The 22,379-nt window shown below is 33.7% G+C and overlaps 2 protein-coding genes across 2 annotated transcripts; both read left to right on the top strand.

The window, feature by feature from the left end:
* Positions 1-12,902: 12,902 nt before the first annotated feature.
* LOC131658158 (IQ domain-containing protein IQM2-like) lies at positions 12,903-16,306 on the top strand. The gene is made up of 7 exons (XM_058927487.1): positions 12,903-13,059; positions 13,157-13,337; positions 13,429-13,517; positions 13,600-13,687; positions 13,781-14,020; positions 14,149-14,250; positions 16,055-16,306. Exons 1-7 carry the CDS (start codon positions 12,995-12,997, stop codon positions 16,304-16,306), a joined length of 1,017 nt encoding a protein of 338 aa, XP_058783470.1. The 5' UTR covers positions 12,903-12,994.
* Positions 16,307-19,640: 3,334 nt separating this feature from the next.
* Positions 19,641-21,947, top strand: LOC131655868 (IQ domain-containing protein IQM2-like). Its single transcript, XM_058925668.1, has 7 exons — positions 19,641-20,139; positions 20,235-20,418; positions 20,528-20,616; positions 20,708-20,795; positions 20,889-21,128; positions 21,261-21,362; positions 21,455-21,947. Exons 1-7 carry the CDS (start codon positions 20,075-20,077, stop codon positions 21,539-21,541), a joined length of 855 nt encoding a protein of 284 aa, XP_058781651.1. The 5' UTR covers positions 19,641-20,074; the 3' UTR covers positions 21,542-21,947.
* Positions 21,948-22,379: the final 432 nt, after the last annotated feature.

Here is a 22,379-nt window from a genome sequence, read left to right on the forward strand (position 1 = left end):
CCATGTTTAAATAGCAGGTACTAATTTGTTTCTATTAAACCAAAAGAGCAAGGATGAACTAAAGAGCATATCATATCCGTGTTTCTAAAGAGTGTGTACTAATTTTTTTTCATTGATGAAATATTTTTTAAATACTACTTAGCATTGATTTCTATGTTCTGCTCTTTGCATTTGTTTTTAAGTTACATGCATAAATTGGAAACCTTGTCCTACAAAACTCTATAACATGGAAAATATTTGGCAAAGGAGTTTTAGTCCTAAGTAGTTTTTATAACACCATGATAAAAACATGATAGAAAATATGCATATATAAAAGTAGCGTGGAAGATATATGGCAAGGAGTTATAGTCCTAGGAGGCACACTTGTTCTAAGGTTGCTAGTTTTTTTTTTTTTTTTTGTGTATATATATTATTTTTATCTTCTTCACATCTACTATAAAGCTGATATTGTTTGGCTTAAATGCATCATATGTAACAATTTGCTGCCAACAGTGTTTGTAACTAACACTCTAACTCTAACTAGAATAGTTTAACTCTATTATATGTTTGTCAAGCAAAAACATAGCTTAATTTTACTATATGTTTGGCTGCACTGTAATATATATATATATATATATATATATATATATATATATATATATATATATATATATATATATATATATATATATATATATATATATATATATATATATATATATATATATGAACTGCGTCATATTGAACATAGAGCCTAATTGTCTCAATTACTAGCTGGTACAGTGTAGCCTAACTTTTGTTGTAGTTCAGTCTAGCTGTTGTTGTACAAGAAAACCAAACTTTTGTTGTAATTTTTTAATATTATAATGCCTAGCTGGTGTAGTTGTTTCTTGCTAAGAAAAAAATCATCATGCTTTTGTTCCCTGCTGTGAAAAATAATTCTTATCCCTGATGTTGACATTCATTCATACCCATGCTGCTTACATTATTTCTTATTAAAAGAATAAATTCTTTGGATATTAACTTAATTTCTTTATTTGTCAACAACAAAAACTACAAATAAGATGTGTGAATCATTCAATCTTTCGCAGAGAATCGGGTCAGGAAGATCTCTGACATTTCCTTGCTACAAGTCTTTTAGGCCCTCATCTTGTGTTGCAATGCATGATGGATAAGATATTGAGCTCCAATTTTGATGGTCTGCAATTTTAAATAGAGAAAATGATGTAGGATCAATTTATCATCCATTGCTATATTACTTATGCAATTCCATTATTTCAATTCTTTTAATTCTATTTTTTGTCGATATGTTTTCAGATGCATATATGAATTTAGCATTAAAGAAACTGGTTGGTTTTAGTTATATGACAATTAATCCATGAACAATCACTATGAAAACAACATTAGATGGAAACGCTTTTGTTGGAATGAGGAAATTTGTTTGAATTTTAATTTAAGAAATTCAAGAAAACAACCTTAAAAGATTTAATGGTTGTAGTTACTAGATCAGCTATCAATTTTCTTAAATCCAAAATACACTATTAAAAACTATAATATGTTTTTCATCTTCAATTTTTTTCAATATTAAATTAATACAAATAACCTATTAAATTTTATTATACAAAAATAAATGTCATCTTTAATTAGGCAAAAATAATAGTGCATGAAAAAAATTCAAATTTGAAATTATAGTGTCTAACACAAAATAATATAAAATTTATTTTAGTTTGTCAAATATATTAAAAATATAATAATTGACAAGTAGTTTAATTTAAAAAGATGTGCATTAAAAATATTAAAAGTTATCCCTAACACAACTAACTTTTTATCTTACGGGTCACTATCAAATTATTATCTTTTATTTGAAGACAAAATTCTTATTTTCAAATATCAATTTTTTTTATTCTTTTCCAAGTCACAATTTTTTTAATTATTTAATACAATTGAGTTTATATATTAATTTTTTATTTTACATTTATATAATTTAATTTAAATTCACATATGTATTTAAATACATCATTTGTCAAGCTTATCATTATATTTTGTATAATTATATTATTTGTTGTAATATTTTATTTTTATAATTTTTTATTATACTTTTTCAATAAAAATAAATTTTTAATATATATATATATATATATATATATATATATATATATATATATATATATATATATATATATATATATATAAAATTATTTCGTCAACATTGAAATAAATTCACCCTACGGATATCTTACTAGTTTATTCTTAATAAAGAAGTCTAAGCTAACTATTACCGTTTTCACCACTTCTAGCTCTGGTATCCGTATCAAACACTTGCTTTTTAGTTGACTAAATCTGGGCAAATAGACATCAAGGGATTTTTTTTCTTTGTCTTTTGACATTAAACAAATTCATCAAGCTAATATGCAAATATCCCCTAGAAAACTAGTCACGAAAACTTTTTCACAACTGCATCCACGTTTAAATTGATTTTGGCTTAAGTTTCTAAAACCATCTTAACCTATTTTCATCAAATAGCTTGATGGTTGGTTTTCCACTAGATGAATTTTGACAACTTGAGGTATTTAACTCCTCTAGGGATCTCATCGTGTTGCACTTGTTATGGGAATAGAAGTACAAAAATGGTTGATTAGGCTATCCCAAGTTAACATCAAACATATCCATGGCATGCTCGACCATTTAGTTAGTGTTTTGCTTAACCTAGTTGGTTTCAATGTTACAACACAATATATATAGAGCTAGGTTGGGTTTCCACTCGATCAATTTCTTTGCAACATGTTTACATTTTCACATATCATGGAAGTCGTCTAATAAATGCTGGCTTCCACTTCTAATTTAACATCATTGTATTAGTTATTAGCCAATATGTGATGTTGTTTCCTTCATAATCGTTGTTTGGCCTCTTATTCACATTAATGATGTTATGTTTGTCAATCCTTAGGACTTCGTTATCCTTCCGCACATGCAGCATCACAACTTTGTTGGTGCACAAGATTTAAAGATGATAACAAAGAGAATGAACAAAAGGAATAACGGCGCAAAAGAGATGAGAGAATAAAGTTGTATATTCTACTTGCATTGTTAATAAATGATAGCTACTACAAGGCTATTTATACAAAAGAAAATTTTGCCACATAAGTCTAATAGACTAAACTTAGTGAACAAGTTTAAGGTACAAACAGTACAATACTACAAAATACTAAAGTACCCTTACTAACTAAACAGCTACGCTATCTGGACCCAGAAGGTAGAACTTCTGGTCAACACTATCTTCTGAGTAACCATCAGAAGATCAGCCCGCATCAGAACTTCTGATGCTCATCTTCTGAATATGAATTACTCTTCAATACCATCCCTTAATTCATATTCTTTAATCAAAGCTGACAACGCCAATTCCATTCCTTAAGAGCAGAAATTGATCCGTCTTGATTGCCTTCGTCAGAACATCTGCCATCTGCTTCTGAGTGCTACAGTGCACAACTTCTAATGTTCCATTCTGGACTTGGCTTCTCAAGAAATGATATTTAGTCTCAATATGCTTGCTTCTTCCATGTAACACATGATTCCTGGCAAGATTGATTGCAGACTTGTTATCAATCATCAGCTTCAGAGGCTTCTTCACTTTAATCTTCAGATCTTCTAATAAGTTCAGAAGCCACACAGCTTGACATGCAACTACAGCGCCTGCAATGTACTCAGCTTCACAAGTTGATAGAGCAACAACAACTTGCTTCTTGGAACTCCAAGAAATAGGACCTCCCAGAAACATAAACAAATATCCAGAGGTACTCCTTCTATCAACTCTGTCTCCACACCAATCAGAGTCAGAGTAACTCAATAATTCTGATTCTTCCTTTCTCCCAGAAGGAAATAATATGCCAAACTTCAGAGTTCCCTTGATATATCTCAAGATTCTGACAGGAGCTTGATAATGGGACCACTTAGGTTTACTCATGAACCTACTAACCAATTCAACTGCATAGCATATATCAGGCCTGGTATTACACAAATACCTCAGAGAACCCACCAGCTGTTTGAAGATCGTAGCATCAACATCTTTACCTTCAGAGTCAGAGTCCAACTTCTGATTCGTTTCTGACGGTGTAACAACAGCTTTGCGATTCTCCATCTTGAATTTCTTCAGAAGTTCTAACTCATACTTCAGCTGATGCAGAATGATACCATCTTATGAGTACAGAATCTCCATCCCTAAAAAATATGACATTTTTCCAAGGTCTGTAATCTCAAACTCATTCATCAGCACCTTCTTGAACTTCATCAGATCTTCTGGACAACTCCCTGTAAGCAATATATCATCAACATATAGACACAACAGAATCATATTTCTTCCAGAATGTTGCACATAAACTCCATATTCCATCTCACACTTCTGAAACCCTTGCTTCTTGAAAAAAGAATCAATTTTCAAATTCCAAGCTCTGGGTGCTTGATTTAATCCATACAGAGCTTTGTGTAATTTGTACACCATCCCTTCCTGATTCTTTTTCACAAAGCCAGGGGGTTGTGACACGTATACCTCCTCTTGTAATGGACCGTTCAGAAATGCAGACTTTACATCTAGGTGCATCAAGGACCAATTCTTATTTGCAGCTAACGCAATCACTAGTCTGATTGTTTCATGTCTAGCTACAGGAGCAAACACCTCAAAGTAATATAGTCCAGGTTTCTGAAAAAACCCTCTGGCCACTAGCCTCTCTTTGTGTTTACCAACTGATCCATCTGGCTTCAGCTTTACCTTGAAAACTCATCTGACGCTGATGGCTTTCTTCTTCTTTGGAAGTTCTGTCAGCTTCCAAGTCTTATTTCTTTCTATAGCCTCAAGTTCTTCTTTCATGGCATTCAACCAGAATTTCTTCTTGAGTGCTTCTTCAATACCCACTGGTTCAGAATCTACTAACATGGCACACTGAATGACATCTCCCTTTGAGTCAACTTCTATATCTTGCAACATGTCATCATCTGCAAACCTTCTAGGTATAGTTTTGACTCTTTGTGGCCTTTGAGCTACTTCAGAGTCACCTACTCTAGAGTCACCACCTCCAGAGTCACCACCTTCATGATCATTTCCAGAAGCTTGTCCTCCAGACTATACATCTTCAGATTTTCCCTTCCAGAATCATGACTACCACAAGACTCTGGATCATCATCAGAATCTGGATCAGAATCACCATTGACTCATCTTCAAAAGATTCTTCATCTTCTGAATCTAACTCTTCTTCAAAAGTTATCTCTACATCTGAAGTTGGTTGAGACTCTCTCCAATCCCAAACTTCTGATTCTTTCACAATGACATCTCTGCTGACTTCAACTTTGTTAGTTTCTGGACAATAGAGCTTGTATGCACCTGTACTGTGGTACCCTACCAATAACATCTCTCTGCTCCTATCATCCAACTTCTTCCTTCTAGCTTCTGGAACGTGTTTATAACACACAAAACCAAAAACCTTCAGATGACTAAGACTCTGCTTCTTTTAGTCCATTTTTCTAAAGGAACACTTTCCTTCAGCCTCTTTGTTGGACACCTGTTGAGCACATGTGCTGCAGTAGCAACAACTTCTCCCCAGAGGTTGTGAGGAAGCTTCTTCTCTTTTAGCATACTTCTCGTCATATCAAGCAAAGTACGGTTTCTACGTTCAGCAAGACCATTGTGTTGAGGAGTATAAGGAGCAGTAACCTCATGCTCAATTCCATTATCATAACAGAACTTCTGGAATTCTGTAGAGTTATACTCACCTCCACCATCTGTTCTGAGAATCTTTATCTTTTGACCACTCTGTTTCTCAGCCTTCACCTTGAACTTCTGGAATTCTATGAACACCTCAATCTTAAACTTGATAAGTGTTACCCACATCATTCTTGTGAACTCATCCACAAAAGACACAAAATACTTATTTCCTCCAAGTGAAGGTTATGGAAATGGTCCACACACATCAGAGTGTACTACTCCCAGAGCGTGCTTTGCTCTTGGAGCAACTTCTGATACAAATGGCAATCTGAGTTGTTTTCCTTTCATGCATACCTCACATGACTTCTCAGGCTTCACAATCTTTGGAATGCCATTTACGAGCTTCTTAGAACTTAGATGTCCCAGACTTCTATAATTCAGATGCCCCAACCTCTTATGCCACAACTTACTATCACCTTCTGAGCCTTCTGCACTCAGACACTCTGTTTCAGCTGTTTCTACATTCACCTTGAATGTCCTGTTGCTTCCCTGTTCAGATTGCATAATCAACTTCTGATTGGAATCATACAACTTCAAGAGGTTGTTCTTCATAACAACTGCGAAACCTTTTTCAATGAGCTGACCCACACTCATCAGATTGCTTTTGATTCCAGGAACATACCAAACATCTTTGATCAGAACATTCTTCCCATTCTTCACTCTGACTTTGACATTTCCCATTCCTTCTGCATAAAGGTACTTATCATCAGCACATCTGATCTTTGTCCTCCTTTCAGAGTCAAAATCTATCAGCCATTGTTTGTTTCCAGTCAAGTGATTTGAACACCCTGATTTCCTTCCTTTGTTTGCCAAACAGTCTCTAGCAAAATGGCCAAACTGTTTGCAACAGTAACATTGAACTTTCTTCTTCTCCTTTCCCTTCTGATATTTCTTCTCATTAGAAGTTGATGCTTCCTTCTGGAATCTATCACCACGTCTATTCTTGGACTCTGACCAAGAATGCTTCTGGTCCTTCTAAACAAAAGAAGCTTTCAGAGCTTGCTCAACTTCCCTTTCAGAAGTTCTTTCAGTCAGACGCAACTCTTGTGCTTCTAGACTGCTTTGCAACTCTTCTATTCTCATGGTTTCCAGATCTTTAGAATGTTCAATAGATACAACAATATAATCAAATTGAGGAGTAAGTGACCTCAATATCTTCTCTATGATTACTTGTTCAGAAAGGGTTTCTCCACAAGCCTTCATCTCATTAGTGATCAAAATCACTCTAAAGATATACTCAGAGACTTTCAAATTGTTCTTCATGTTGAGATTATCATATTGCTTTCTCAGGGATTGAAGCTTCACCTTCTTCACTGATGCGTCACCACTGTAACACCTGACCAGTATATCCCACGCCTCCTTTGACGTCATAGAATCAGCAATCTTCTCAAACACATTCACATCCACACACTGATGGATGAAGAACAACGCCTTTTGATCTCTCTTCCTCGTTTCTCTCCACGCTTCTCTTTGTTCTTCTGTTGCATCCGCTGCAACCGGAACATATCCTTCAGTGACAAGATCTAGAACATCTTGAGCACCAAATAATACACGCATTTGAATCATCCATCTATTCCAGTTTTTGCCATCAAGAACTGGAAGTTTGGTATTCAAGTTGCTTCCACTCATCTTTAAACTTGTGCAGAAAAAACATATTTCACTCACACTCACACAGTGTTTCCCAACCCACAAACAACCAAGAAAAATGTGATTCAACACAATTTTGTTTCCCGGAAACAAAATCAATCATACAGTCACACAAACTCACGTTCACTCGTGTTTCCATGTGTTTGGAACTGGAGCTCTAGATATCAATTGTTGGTGCACAAGATTTAAAGATGATAACAAAGAGAATGAACAAAAGGAATAACGGCGCAAAAGAGATGAGAGAATAAAGTTGTATATTCTACTTGCGTTGTTAATAATTGATAGATACTACAAAGCTATTTATACAAAAGAAAGTTTTGCCACATAAGCCCTAATAGACTAAACTTAGTGAACAAGTTTAAGGTACAAACAGTACAATACTACAAAATACTAAAGTACCCTTACTAACTAAACAGCTACGCTATCTGGACCCAGAAGGTAGAACTTATGGTCAACATTATCTTCTAAGTAACCATCAGAAGATCAGCCCGCATCAGAACTTCTGATGCTCATCTTCTGAATATGAATTACTCTTCAATAAACTTGACCAACACTTATAGGATGATGTCAACATTTCATACACATGAAAAAATAATTGCTACAACTATTGATATTTTTATAGGTGGATTGTTGATGATTGCTTGCATAATTGTTTAGACGATGTATCCCTCTTTAAATTATGCAAAATTTTAATAACTATCAAAAACAAATTTTAAAATATGAGTAAGTTACTTAATTTGATGTCATCATCCTTTTTGTACAATCTCTCGAATTTCTGCACTCATAACAATTGATGTTATCGTCATTTTTCTCGTATTCTATTTTAGGCGGGTGAGAATTTCTAAAATTTATTAATCCTTTGTCGGAATTCTTGAGCTCGTTTCTTCTCAAGTATATATTGTAGCGTTTGACGAATAAACCCATCTCCTCTTGTTTATGAGCTTCTTCGTCAAAGTTATCACTTTCTTCCTTTGACTCCTTTGCTTGGGATGATGAAGCCTTCAACGAAAAATCCCTTTTCTCTTCTTTCCCTTTCTCTTTCTTTTTCGATTTTACTTTGCCATCGCGAATCGTTTCAGTTCATTTTCAAGTTCGACTAATTTTCCAAACAACTTTCTAAAATCCAAAGTATTAAGATCGTTAGATTCTTTTAAAGCGGTAATCTTTGGTTGACACTCCATGCACATAGATCTCAATATTTTCTTAGTACAATCTTTGTTAGAAAAGGTTTTACCCAAGTTGCTTAATTTGTTCATTAAGTTGAGAAATCTAGTTTGCATGGAATTTATGAATTCTCCGGGTTTCATATGAAATAGTTTGAACTCCTCTGCAAACATATTGATCATAGAATCCTTGATGTCTTCCGTTCCGTCATAGAGAGTTTGGAGAGCGTCCCACATACTCTTGGCACTCGTATAATGTGAGATAACGTATAACACTTTCACGATTAAAGCAGAGATGATATGTTTCTCATTTTCAAGTCATATGAATCCTTTTTGGTTTCATCATCTCTCCAATCTTTTCGATGTTTAACAAATTCATCAACACCCGTATTAATAAATGGTCCCTCGATGACGACACACCACAAATTTTGTCAACTGATAGTAAGTGTACACACATGTTCGCTTTCCGGTAAGCATAATTGTCACCTTTGAAAATAGACACTCTATTATATGTTTCCTTTGGATCGTCATCGTCTGCCATATTCTCAAAAAAATTGTAGTCGATTAGACTTAATCAAAAGATCATCTCTTGATGCCAATTGTTGGGGTGAGAATATGGAGTAGGAAAACAATCTAGAGGAGGGGATGGATAAATTAGAAATTTCTTTTATAAAATTTTGATTGATTTAAAAAAAATAGAATATTAAAAGGTTTTCAAAAATGCCCGTGGAAGATTTAGAGAGAAAATATGAGAATTATACTTTTATTGAAACTTGATCACGTTAACACTTAATCACTTCAACAATACCAAAGGTGGTTTAATGATGATACACAAAGGTAATTAATTGATTCAGTTGTATACTTCATTAGGTGTGTTTATACAAAAATTCAATTTCAACAAATTCTAACCTCAACAGTTTCTCACAATTTAATCACCACTAAAGCTCAATTAGACACCAATTCTTACAAAACCTAACCTTACGTGATAAATTGCTACCAATTGAATAAACGATAAACTACACTAAAAATTGAAAACTTAAGCATGCAATATCCTACAAAAATTAAATGCAAGAGTAAGAGAGAGAGAGAGAGAGAGAGAGAGAGAGAGAGAGAGAGAGAGAGAGAGAGAGAGAGAGAGAACACCACACTACTACGAAATGCGTATACAACAACGCCAAAGTTACCAGGTTCTTCCCAAAACCGTGGTGAAATTTCTAAACTCATGCGCTAACATTTTTTAATTTTTTAATTAAAAATTTTAAGGGTATAATTACAGTTGCTTCCATAACTGTGGTGATACAATCAAACTATCTTGTGTTCGAACCTTAACTCCCTCAAATAGTTTATGTCCTTTATGTTAATGCGTGCCTTTTCATTTTTTATTTATATTTCAATAAAAAATAATAGGGATATTTCTACGGTTCTTTTGTAAAATCGTTGTTACACATTGGCGCTTCTTTAATAGGGAAATCTATATTAAACACTAAGTTTCCATTTTTCCACGGATAAAAGAAACAACCCTAACACCAACGCCGTAGACATTGTTAGGAAGAAGACAACAAAATTTACACATTGTTCTACTTTAAGGTATGTCAAATATTTTCGGCATTGTTATTCAGTTTTGTTCAAAATGTCGCATTTGAAGACACACTACTACAAAATGCGCAAACAACCACGCCATGTTTACAACGTATTCATATACACCGTAGTGATAGGTTAAAATTTTCGCGTCCAGTGAGTTGTTGGATTTATCAACAGTAATTTAATGACGGTTGACTTTAAACACCATAGTAAAAAATGATGTGTCGTCTATCTCCATTATCCAAAAAATAAACTGTAAATAAGTTAACAATGGTTAATACACCAACCGTTGTTTGAAGACTTAATTTTCCACTATGGTTGCTTTGTCCAACCACGATTAAAGGGTTTACTGATAAATTAAAGCAAAGCTTATTTCGTATTTCTTTCATAAGACGCCCTAGGTGAACAAGCGAGACAGAGACGAAAGAGGTGGTGTAATCTCTACCCTCCTCGTATCCATTCATTTGGAGCTCAAATCTTCACCCTCTTGGTTCATTTGTTTCTTTAGCTTCCTAGTACAGTACTCTTCAACATCTTCATTCATTTTTTCTTGGTTTATGTTGTATATGGTCAAATCTTCACCCTCTTTGTTCATTTGACTCTTCAGCTTTGAAGTACAGTATTATTCAACATCTTCATTCCTTGCGTGCATAAGATGCTTCAGCTTCGAAGTACAGTACTCTTCAACATCTTCATTCCTTTTTTCTTTGTATATATGCTCACGTCAATATGAGAGTACATTTTTCATATGCTTTAGGTTTAGATTTGCTTTAAGTTTAGATTTTGGTGTGTCATTCACATTATTATACATGTATACATTTCAAAAGTTGTTATGGATCGTAGTTGGATGAAAGTCGATAGATTAGGTATGGTTTATGAAAAATGAGTTATTGAATTCCTTGAATACGCTGATAAACATCTTCCTGACAATAATGGTATATTTTATTGTCCTTATGTTATTTGCGTGAATATCAATAAGGGTATAAAGAAAATAATATTCCAACACCTTTGTTGTGATGGTATATATCAAAATTATATAATATGGATGTGGCATCGTGAGGTGGATAAAGAGGAAAGTCGGGCTCCACAAATTCAAAGAGTGGATGAAGATGAATATATGGAGGATCAACTAGAGGATATGTTCCGTGATATTGGCGAATCTTATTTTAAGAATGCTCATATTTATGATACCTTGTATAGTGATAAAGACACCCATTTATATAAGGGATGCACAAATTTTACACGATTGTCGGCGGTGTTAAAGTTGTTTAATCTGAAGGCAACAAATGGATGGTCAGATAAAAGTTTCATAGAATTACTTGAATTGCTAAAGCAAATGTTACCAGAAGATAACAAATTGCGGAAGTTGCACCAACACCACCTCATTACACACACAAACAGAGTATCATCATTGCACACACACCTAACAATATATCTTCCCACACCTCAAATGGAATTTGCACAAGTTCCGACCCTTGGGGAATCACATAAATAATATGTGCAAGACTGCAAGATATATTATATCATACGAAATCACATAAACAATTTAATTGTGGATATTTTTGAACAAACCTCACACCACTCAAATCTCTCATCGATGGAGGAAAAGGAAAAAGGAAAAAAAGGATAATAAGTCCTCTCTATCCTTCATGCTTAAAACACTCATAGATGAATAGTTCTCCACCCTTACTTTAAAATTACAACAAAAACCTTGAATCTACAGCTATGCAGGGTCTAATTTTCCTCTACTAGGGTTTCCCAACTTTGCTGACAATTTTTCAGTACTCTCAAAAGCTTAATTTCTATTTAAAATAAACCTAATTTTATTTTTATTTTAATTAAATTACTAACTACCCTAACTCTTTGTAATTTGTCCTTACTACTCTAATTTAATCAATATTCTAGTTTCTCTCCAATTCTCAAATTCCTCTTATTCTAATAATTCGACTAAAATCCTAACAATTCCCAACATATTCAATAAATTAAATGAATGCATTCAAGCACTCTAGTTACTTAAATAAAATATAATCATAAATTGGGGTGTTACAACTCTCTCATACTTAAAGAATTTCTGCCCTCGAAAATTTCCCGACACAAGCAGCTCCGGGTGAAATACTCAATTGCTCACGTGACTCTCTTCTAAGTTCGTCTTCTTAAGTTCTGACATATCTTCCACACAAACTCTATCGTGGAATTTTGTAATCCCATCCTCATTTATCCTAAATCTTTACCTTGATGAGATGTGCTACCTTGACACTGCCTTTCTCTACACCGTAGGCATACACCGTATAACAAAGAAAATAAATGGTCTGGCACAGAAACCAAAATGAGATAACAATTATTTAAAAAATAAAAATAGTATGTTTAGTGTACATAAATACGGTGTAGTGTTAAAAATAAATGTAAACATATCTTTTCCCTTTAATTAAATAACACTTGTTGGTTATGGTATGTTATGTCATGCGTACAAAAGGTATGTGTGAATTTGTGTTTTTTACAATAAACAATACTCCTATATTGTCACACAAAGTCAACATCTCGTGGTTCAGAAATGGGAACATTGTCTTTCTCTGTCAACTCTTTCACACAACTTCAATTTCATCCATTCTAGCTCTTCTTTATATATAGATGAAGTTAGAGAGTAACATCATCTGTAAATTTAAGTTCTGACTATCACACCTACTTGAGTTCAATTACACTTCTCACCACTTTTCCATTTCACTTATATTCTACCAAACTACATAAACATTCTCATAACTCACTTCTGCTTTCTACAAACTTCAAGTACTTTGCTTACTGTGATCCTTTCCACTTTGCAATTTTTAGGACCTTCAACTGCATAAGTTTCTCTGCACATTGATTTTACTGTCATATGGGGATTTCTTTTCCAATAGTACTGAAATCATTAGATTCTGCAATTCTTATTCAACAAAACTGGTACATTATATTATATTTACTTAATATTGAGAATTTCAATTGTACATAAATATTTTTTGTTTTAATTTGACATTTATTTTTTTAATCATATATATAGGTGGAAGCTTTTAGATTCTTCTGAACTGAAGCAAAGCTCTATATGTTTCTTTGACGTTGAAAACCATGAAACTGCCATTTCGCGTTGGGCTAGAGCTAGAACAAGAGCTGCTAAGGTTGGTAAGGGTTTATCAAAAGATTTTAAAGCTAGGAAACTTGCTTTGCTGCATTGGCTTGAAGCAGTAAGTCATACACATGATCTTGATCCTACTGTTTCTCAATATATAATTATAAATTGCTTTTGTTGAAATGCTTTTGTCGTGCGTAAAACAGATTGATCCACGACATCGATATGGACATAATCTACACTTTTACAATGATAAATGGCTCAAGAGTCAAAGCATGGAACCCTTTTTCTATTGGTAACATTTTTTCCAAAATGTATTATTCATTATAAATATATAAATGCATCACCAAGATTAATCTTGTTCTTTGAAATTGTAGGCTAGATATGGGAGAAGGAAAGGAAATAAATCTTGACAAGTGTTCTAGGGCTAAACTTCAACAACAGTGTATTAAATATCTTGGTCCTGTAAGTTTCAACTCTCTGTTTATATGAACATTTTGTTCTTTTGAGCTATCTTTGAATTAAAATTATTTTCATTATTTTCATTCTTTCTTCTAGATGGAAAGACTGTCTTATGAAGTTGTTGTGGAAGATGGAAAGTTATTGTACAAGCAATCAGGAGAGGTCCTTCATACTATAAAAGAAGGCTCATGTTCCAAGTGGATATTTGTCCTTAGCACATCTAAGAATTTATATGTTGGTGAAAAGAAGAAAGGTTCATTTCAGCATTCAAGTTTTTTGGCTGGAGGAGCCGCATCTTGTGCTGGAAGACTAGTCGTTGAACACGGTGTCTTGAAGGTAGGCTTCGAAACTTATTACTCATTTGTTATAGCACGGACACTTCAAATTGAACCCGTGTCTGGTGTCCAACACTAGTTATTGTGTTAGTGTCTGATACTAATACATGTCCGCGTTGTTTTGAACAGGCTGTTTGGCCTCAAAGTGGTCATTATCGTCCAACAGAAGAGAATTTTAAGGAATTTACTACATTCCTTGAAGAGAATAAAGTGGACCTTTCCAATGTGGAGGTATTACCATTTAAACTGATCTGAAACATTGTATATGCTATAAACATGTGAGAAAATATTTGAGGAAATTGTATTTGATATATGCAGATGGCTCCCGTTAATGATGTAATGCACACCTGAAGATGACTTACCTGGGAACATGAGTGGTTTTGAGGATGAAGAGGCCAGTGTTGAAGACTCAATAATAGAAAAGGCCAATTTGAATGAAATTGATAGTGTGTCTGCACTGCACCTAAGACAAGGAAATTCCAGAATTTTGGAAGAGTTCAACGAAGTTCATTCCGGTGTCAAGTTCATTTATTCGTTTGTGTAAATAGAGAAGACATGAAATTTTGTCATTTTTTCCCATTAATTCAGGTTAGATAATTTTATTTATTTATTTCCCTATACTCATGTATATATTGTACAGAATGAAACTGGACCAATTTTTAAAGGTCCTATGTCCATGTTATATTATACAAGAATAAAATTAGTGTACCAAATAATTTCGATAATATTACTAGACTATGGACCATACAGTTTGTTTGTCTCCCGTCGAAACTTATTTTAATATTTGGAACCCGACAATTTCTCTACCGATCATAAAAGGTTGGATAGTGTACCTCACATGATATTATATAAATTTAATACATTTAATTATTTATTAAATACTATAATTGTTTGTTGTTTCCAAAACATTTTACATTGGAGTTTTTTTTTTTTTTTTACAGAAAATAAATGATATTCATTCATTCAAATCGATAGAGTACATCGTTGCAATACAAATTCAAGATCGTCAAAAACAAAAAGGATGAATCTGCGAACAAATCCACAGCATCCATGTTAATACATTGGAGTTAATCTTACCTAATTTTTTAAGTTGGATTGATAAGAATTCACCTATTTAGAAATTGTTCTAAAAGTGTTGTTTTACGTTTTCCAAGAAACAACAACACCACATAATAAATTATCGGATCGAGTCGCGAACTAAGTTCTCTCTTTAAGACATTTTGTAGCACTGTTCAAAATTATGCAAAGCAGTCAAAATACCACGACGACTCCAAGACGCTGAATTAATGGCTCAAATTTACCTCATATGTTAAATACAAAAATCTTTTAATTTAACAACTAATTACTAATAACTTCAATATAAAATAATTCTATAAACTTTTAAAAAAAAATTATTGGAGTAACAAAAAGAAAATTAAATATAAAACAAAATTATTGAAAATTTTGACTATAATGATTTGTTGCATAGAGTCTAAGTTGCTCGAATCTAGAATTTCTCTCATTCATAAAATGATGAAGATTTAACATTTTAAAAATATTAGAAAAAAAGAAAGGAGATATGAAAAAAATTATTAAAAATTTTGACTGTGATGATTAGTTTCATAGAATCTGAAACCTTAAATGCATAATTTCTCTCATATATAAAATGACTAAGATTTAACATTTTTAAAAATATTGAAAGAAAAAAAAAGAAATATAAAACAAAATTATTGAAATGTTTTCCATTTGTTTGTCATTTTAAAATTTAAATAGCATCCTCTTATTTATCATTTCTATAATTCAAACATTTTTTTTCGTTTAAAATGGTTCTCTCTCTTTTATTCTATTCATCTTATCATCACAATTACAATTCTTATTATACTAAATAAAATTAAAATATACAAATAATCTAATATTACTTAAAAAAATACATCTATATATCGCACATCATTCATTTTTTTCGAGGTTACTTAAAAAAATACATCTATATATCGCACATCATTCAACTATATATCCTCATATTTCTTGCAATTCTTTTTATGCATTCGTGGAAAAGGAATGGAAGAGTTTCAAGGTGGAAGGTATAGGGGATTTTGTTTTGAAACAAAAACTCAATCTTCTTAAATGGAGGCTTAAATGGTGGAATAAAGAAGTTTTTGGTAGAATCGATTTGGATATTCAAGAGGAGGTAAGAGACATCAATCATGGGGATGTCTTGTTGGAAGCGGAAGGGGGAGATATTCAACCGGTTACTTTATTTTATAGGAAGAAAGCTACTAGTCGGTTTTGGATGAAATTGAGGATATAAGAGAATATGTTAGTTCAAAAAGCTAGTTTGAAGTGGCTTAATGAAGGAGATTCTAATAGCGGTTTTTTCCACAAGGTCATGAAGGAGAAGAGAAGACATAATCATATTGGGCCTATTAATACATCGGAAGGGATGGTAGAATCGGTTAAGGAAATAAAAGAACATGTTATCCATCATTTTGCAAAAAAATATGAAGAGGAGGAAGGTGCGACACCAATGCTAGAAGGGATTCATTTTGATAGTATTAGTGAAGAGGAGAAAGGGTGGCTTGAAATACCTTTCCAAGAAGATGAGATTAATGATGCGTTAAAATGTTGTGGTGGAGCAAAAAGTCCAGGGCCGGATGGGTTCTCTTTTCTTTTTATCAAAAGGTGTTGGTCTTTTTTAAAAGAAGACTTCATGAGGTACTTTGATCATTTCTTTGTGGGAGGAGAGTTATCTAAGGCGGTTACTTCTTCGTTTTTGGCCTTAGTTCCAAAATCTTCCAACCCTTTGAGATTGGACGATTATAGACCGATTTGTTTGGTGGGGTGTATGTATAAAGTCATGACGAAAATCTTGGCGGGAAGATTGAAACTAGTGTTGAACTCCATCATCTCTCATAGTCAAAGTGCTTTTGTTCCGGGGAGGCAATTGCTTGATGGAGTGTTGGTGGCTAATGAAGTGGTAGACTACGCTAGGAAGGAAGGTATTTCTTGTCTTCTTTTTAAAGTTGATTTTGAAAAAGCTTATGATAAAGTTTCATGGGAGTTCTTGCGCTTTTTGTTGATTAAAATGGGGTTTGGTGATAAATGGAGGAAATGGACGGATTTATTGGTTTTCAAGAGTGACATGTCGGTGGTGGTTAACGGGAGTCCCACAAAGGAGTTTGTTGTGAAGAGAGGGTTAAGACAAGGGGATCCGCTATCGCCTTTTATTTTCGTGATTGTGGCCGAGGCTCTTTCGAGGTTAGTGCGGAAATCTATTGAAATTGGAGAATATGAGAACGTAATGATAAAGCGAAGGTGTTGTGTAGATATTCTCCAATTTGTGGACGATACTTTATTGGTAGGAGAAGGATCTTAGAAGCATGTTAAGGCTTTAAAGATTGTGTTGAGGGCTTTTGAGCTAGTATCGGGTCTCGGTATCAATTTTCACAAAAGCAAGTTGATAGGGATTAACACTTTGCCTAATTTCTTGGAGGCCGCTTCTTTGTACCTCTCTTGCAAAATTGAAGAGAGTAATTTTGTTTTTCTTGGCATTCCCATTGGTCACAATCCTCGGAAGGAGTCCACTTGGTTTCCTCTTTTGGATAAGATGAGAAAGCGTTTGAACGGATGAAAGAATCGTTATCTTAACCTTGGAGGTAGGATAACTCTCTTGAAATCTATTTTGAGTTCTTTAACCATTTTCACCATGTCTTTTTACAAAATGCCGGTTAAAGTGGTTAAAGAATTTACCAAGTTGCAAAGTAATTTTTTGTGGGGAGGAATGGTGGAGAAGAGAAATATACATTGGGTAAGTTGGAAAGATGTGACATTGCCATATCTTAATGGTGGTTTAGCCATTAAAGATTTCAAAGATTTTAACTTAGCCCTTTTAAATAAATGGAGATGGAGAATTGTAAAGGGAGGGGGCTCATTATGGAGTGATGTTTTGAAGGCTCGGTATGGATATGTAAGTATGCATGTTTTATGTGGTGGAGTTTCTTTCAAACCTTCTTCTTCATCTTTTTGGTGGCGGGATTTAATTAAGGTTAGTAATTGCACTCCTTTTGCTTATGACCCTTTTGTTACCAATTGTCGTTTTAAAGTGGGCAATGGTTTTACTACACCTTTTTGGGAGGTTTGTTGGTTAGATAATATTTTGTTGAAGGAGGCTTTTCGTGAACTTTTTGTCATTTCTTCTTTGAAAACAGTTTCTATAGCGGCCATGGGAGGTTGGTGCGATGGGGTGTGGAAGTGGGGAGATTTAGGAATTTCGGAGTTTGAAGTGGAGCAAGCGGGTTTGATTGATAAGGTAGCGGATTTGAGGTCTCTTTTAGAGAATTTTGGGGGATTGCATGAAGATAATGATTCTGTTTGTTGGTTACTTGATCCGGAAAAGTCTTATTCGGTTTCTTCGTGTTACCACCGGTTTGTTTCTTTGCGAACGCCTTTTGGTCCTTTTAATAAGAATGAAGAGGCCTTGGAGAGGTTATGGAAATTGGAGGTCCCTTTTAAGATTAAAGCTTTTGCTTGGAGACTTTTTGTGAATAGGCTTCCCACTAAAGATCTTTTAGTGTATAGAGGTATTAATATTCCTACACCTAACTTAAATTGTGTTTTTTGTGATTCGCATTTGGAAGATAAGGACCACATGTTCTTCAAATGCGATGTGATTAAGGCTGTTTGGAAGGAAATTGGTATGTAGGTGGACTACCCGAGTTGGAAGGAGGAAGAAAGCATGTCGTTCTTTATGGAATGGTATTCCAACGGGCGGGTAAAAGGTATCAAGGTTGGAAAATTGGGGGTGTTTTGGTTAGTCACTTGTTGGATTATTTGGTTGACAAGAAATGACTTTTGTTTTAGGAATGACGGATGGAATATTAACAATATTGTTTGGAACATCAAGATTTTAAGTCGGAGGTGGTCTTCCTTTGGCGACATTGCTCACTCCAATTATAACTTTTACGATTTTTGTAAAGACCCTTTGTCTTTTATGTCGTGATTATAATTGGTTTGTAATATCGTTTTTTTTGTCGGACTTGTTCCGTTCTTGTGTATCAAGGTTCGAGAACCCTTAGTTCTCGCTTATATAAAATTCTTGCTTACACAAAAAAAAAATATCGCACATCACACGGGTCTCAATCTAATTTATAAACAATCCGATTCTATACAAAACCTTAACTAAAACTCTCACAAATAAAACTAAATGCGTATAAAAAAACACTAAGAAAACATTAAATATTTGCTTATTGACTAGGAGGCATAAATAAACGAAAAATACTTGCATGAACACAAACATAACAAGTGGCTTTACAAACAATCAATCACAAATTTTTATTAATTAAAAAACAAAAATATTTTTTTCTCTCTCCTACTCAATCACAACCACCCCATGAATCCAATTAAAAAAGAAGTTAAATTTAAAATAAATTTAAAATTTTCCCTTTTTTATTGGTAGTTTCTAACACTAATGATTTATATATGTATCCCCGCAAGTTTTTCTCTAAATAAACTTACCGACTATATAAAAAAAAAAATGAAACATGGTTGGTTCTTGGAGCATAGGCTTTCATGAAAAAAAAGGACATATATAATAGTTTATAAGTTGAATTCATCAAGGTATATTATGTTATGGTTGGAGGGGTCAATTAAGTGTTATTAGAAGACAAGTAGGACCAACAAAAAAGCTTGGCGCATAAGATATGTAACTATTTACGCGGAGCAGCGTGATCACTACTAGATGACACAAGCAATGACACATTCAAAAGCCTTAATTAAATCAGATTTTTGCTGGTTATGTCATGTCATGCGTACAAAACAAAAGGTATGCATGTGTGTTGAATTTGTGTTTTTTTCCAAGATAAAGAATCCTCCTCCAAATACTTGGTGTTATGTTGTCACAGAAAGTCAACAGCTCGTGATACAGAAATGGGAGAATTGTCTTTCTCTGTCAACTTTCAACTCTCTCACACAAGTTCACTTTCATCCTTTCTCTTTATAAATCAAGTTACAGAGTACCTCCAATCACTTTTAGGACCTTGAACTGCATAAGTTTCTGCACGTTGATTTTGCTGTCATATATATGGGGATTTCTTTGCCAATAGTACTGAAATCTGAAGATTCTGCAATTCTTATTCAACAAAACTGGTACGTTATATTATATTTACTTAATATTGAGAATTTCAATTGTACACAAATATCTTGTGTTTCAATTCGACATTAATTGTTTTAATTATATATAGGTGGAAGCTTTTAGATTCTGCTGAACTAAAACGAAGCTCTATATCTTTCTTTGACGTTGAGAACCATGATGAAACTGTGCTTTCGCGTTGGTCTAGAGCTAGAAAAAGAGCTGCTAAGGTTGGTAAAGGTTTATCAAAAGATGTTAAAGCTAGAAAACTTGCTTTGCTGCATTGGCTTGAAGCAGTAAGTCAAATACATGTTCTTGATCCTACTATTACTTTATATAATTATAAATTGTTATGTCTGTTATCAATCATTATTTACTGAAATGCTTTTCTTGTGCGTAAAACAGATTGATCCACAACATCGATGTGGACATAATCTACACTTTTACAATGAGAAATGGCTCCGGAGTCAGAGCATGGAACCCTTTTTCTATTGGTAATAGTCTTTGCAAAATGTATTATTCATTATGCATATAAAAATGCATCACCAAGGTTGAAACAATTAATCTTGTTCTTTGAAAATGTAGGCTAGATATTGGAGAAGGAAAGGAAATAAATCTTGACAAATGTTCTAGAGCTAAACTTCAACAACAGTGTATTAAATATCTAGGTCCTGTAAGTTTCAACTCTCTGTTTATATGAACATTTTCTTCTTTTGAGCTATCTTTGAATTAAAATTATATTCATTATTTTCATTCTTTGGTCTAGATGGAAAGAATGTGTTATGAAGTTGTTGTGGAAGATGGAAAGTTATTGTACAAGCAATCAGGAGAGGTTCTTCATACTATAAAAGAAGGTTCAAGGTCCAAGTGGATATTTGTCCTTAGCACATCTAAGAATTTATATGTTGGTCAAAAGAAGAAAGGTTCATTTCAGCATTCTAGCTTTTTGGCTGGAGGAGCCGCATCTTGTGCTGGAAGACTAGTCGTTGAACACGGTGTCTTGATAGTAGGCTTCGAAATTTATTACTCATTTGTTAAATGTAGCACCGACACTTCAAATTGAACCCGTGTCAGGTATCCAACATGTGTTATTGTGTTAGTGTCTGATACTAATACATGTTAGCGTTGTTTTGAGCAGGCTGTTTGGCCTCAGAGTGGTCATTATCGTCCAACCGAAGAGAATTTTAAGGAATTTACTTCATTCCTTGAAGAGAATAATGTGGACCTTTCAAATGTGAAGGTATTAAAATTGAAAGTGATTTGAAATTGAAACTTTGTATCTACTAAAAAGATGTGAGAAATATTTAAGGAAATTGTATTTGGTATATGCAGATGGCTCAAGTTAATGATGGTATACACACATCTGAAGAGGACTTAACTGGGAACAGGATGAATAGGATACTGTTGAAGACTAAATAATAGAGAAGGCTAGTTTGATTGAAATAGATCTAGACCAACGCGAAAGGGCAGTAATCTGGTGCGGTGTTAACAAATGCACTTATAACATCCTACACCACACCTTTCATCTATATTTGTTTTTCTTTATTACAACCAAGAGGTTTCATTCATTCTCATATTGTGTCACAGTGTAGATAATTACTCTAACATAGAGAACCCTTATCTTGAAGCCTAACATGCATAGGAACACACACCAGCAACATTCTTCAAATGACCATCTCAACTTTTTGAGGGATTCAAATATTTTTATACTCATCCAATCACCATGTGCTATATGCTTTCATCCGTTGATAACAGTTTGAGAGGAAGAGAATAAGAGAGTAATTGAAGAAGATATGTGAGAGAGTGAAAGATCTATTGCATTGAACTACACAGGAGTTATTTATATACAAAACAATTGTTACTTGTTCAGCAAGTAATTGTCTCTTAGCAAACTAAAAAGCAAAGAAACTACATAGGATTAAACTCAATGTCACTTCTTAATTCAAGCTATAATATGCTATTACTCCAAATTTTCTTCTCAATTTTATGAATTGAAATCTTTTAGTGGCTTTGGTAAACACATTAGCCATTTGGTCTTTTGTTGGACAATGCATCACTTCAAGTTTGCCCTTTGTGACTTGGTTCCTAAGGAAATGAAACTTAGTCTATATATTTGCTATTTCCATTTGCAATGAGATTTTTGGCTAAATTGATGGTTGATTTCGTGGCGCATAAGGGTACTTAACATTTTGGCATATGATATTGTAGAGGGAGTTAAAATGATCCCTCGTGATCGGTGGAGGCGGCTGAACAATTT

This window comes from Vicia villosa, linkage group LG3 (genome assembly GCF_029867415.1).
Source record: "Vicia villosa cultivar HV-30 ecotype Madison, WI linkage group LG3, Vvil1.0, whole genome shotgun sequence".
In the NCBI taxonomy this organism is placed as follows: Eukaryota; Viridiplantae; Streptophyta; class Magnoliopsida; order Fabales; family Fabaceae; genus Vicia; species Vicia villosa.

What these genes read in the sequence shown, in the direction of transcription:
- LOC131658158 (XM_058927487.1), top strand. Translation starts at nt 12,995, where the DNA reads ATGGGGATTTCTTTTCCAATAGTACTGAAATCATTAGATTCTGCAATT. An exon ending in ATTCTTATTCAACAAAACTG is followed by an intron (nt 13,060 to 13,156) that starts GTACATTATATT and finishes TCATATATATAG; the next exon opens with GTGGAAGCTTTTAGATTCTT. An exon ending in TTGAACACGGTGTCTTGAAG is followed by an intron (nt 14,021 to 14,148) that starts GTAGGCTTCGAA and finishes TGTTTTGAACAG; the next exon opens with GCTGTTTGGCCTCAAAGTGG.
- LOC131655868 (XM_058925668.1), top strand. Translation starts at nt 20,075, where the DNA reads ATGGGGATTTCTTTGCCAATAGTACTGAAATCTGAAGATTCTGCAATT. An exon ending in ATGGAACCCTTTTTCTATTG is followed by an intron (nt 20,617 to 20,707) that starts GTAATAGTCTTT and finishes TTGAAAATGTAG; the next exon opens with GCTAGATATTGGAGAAGGAA. An exon ending in TGGACCTTTCAAATGTGAAG is followed by an intron (nt 21,363 to 21,454) that starts GTATTAAAATTG and finishes TGGTATATGCAG; the next exon opens with ATGGCTCAAGTTAATGATGG.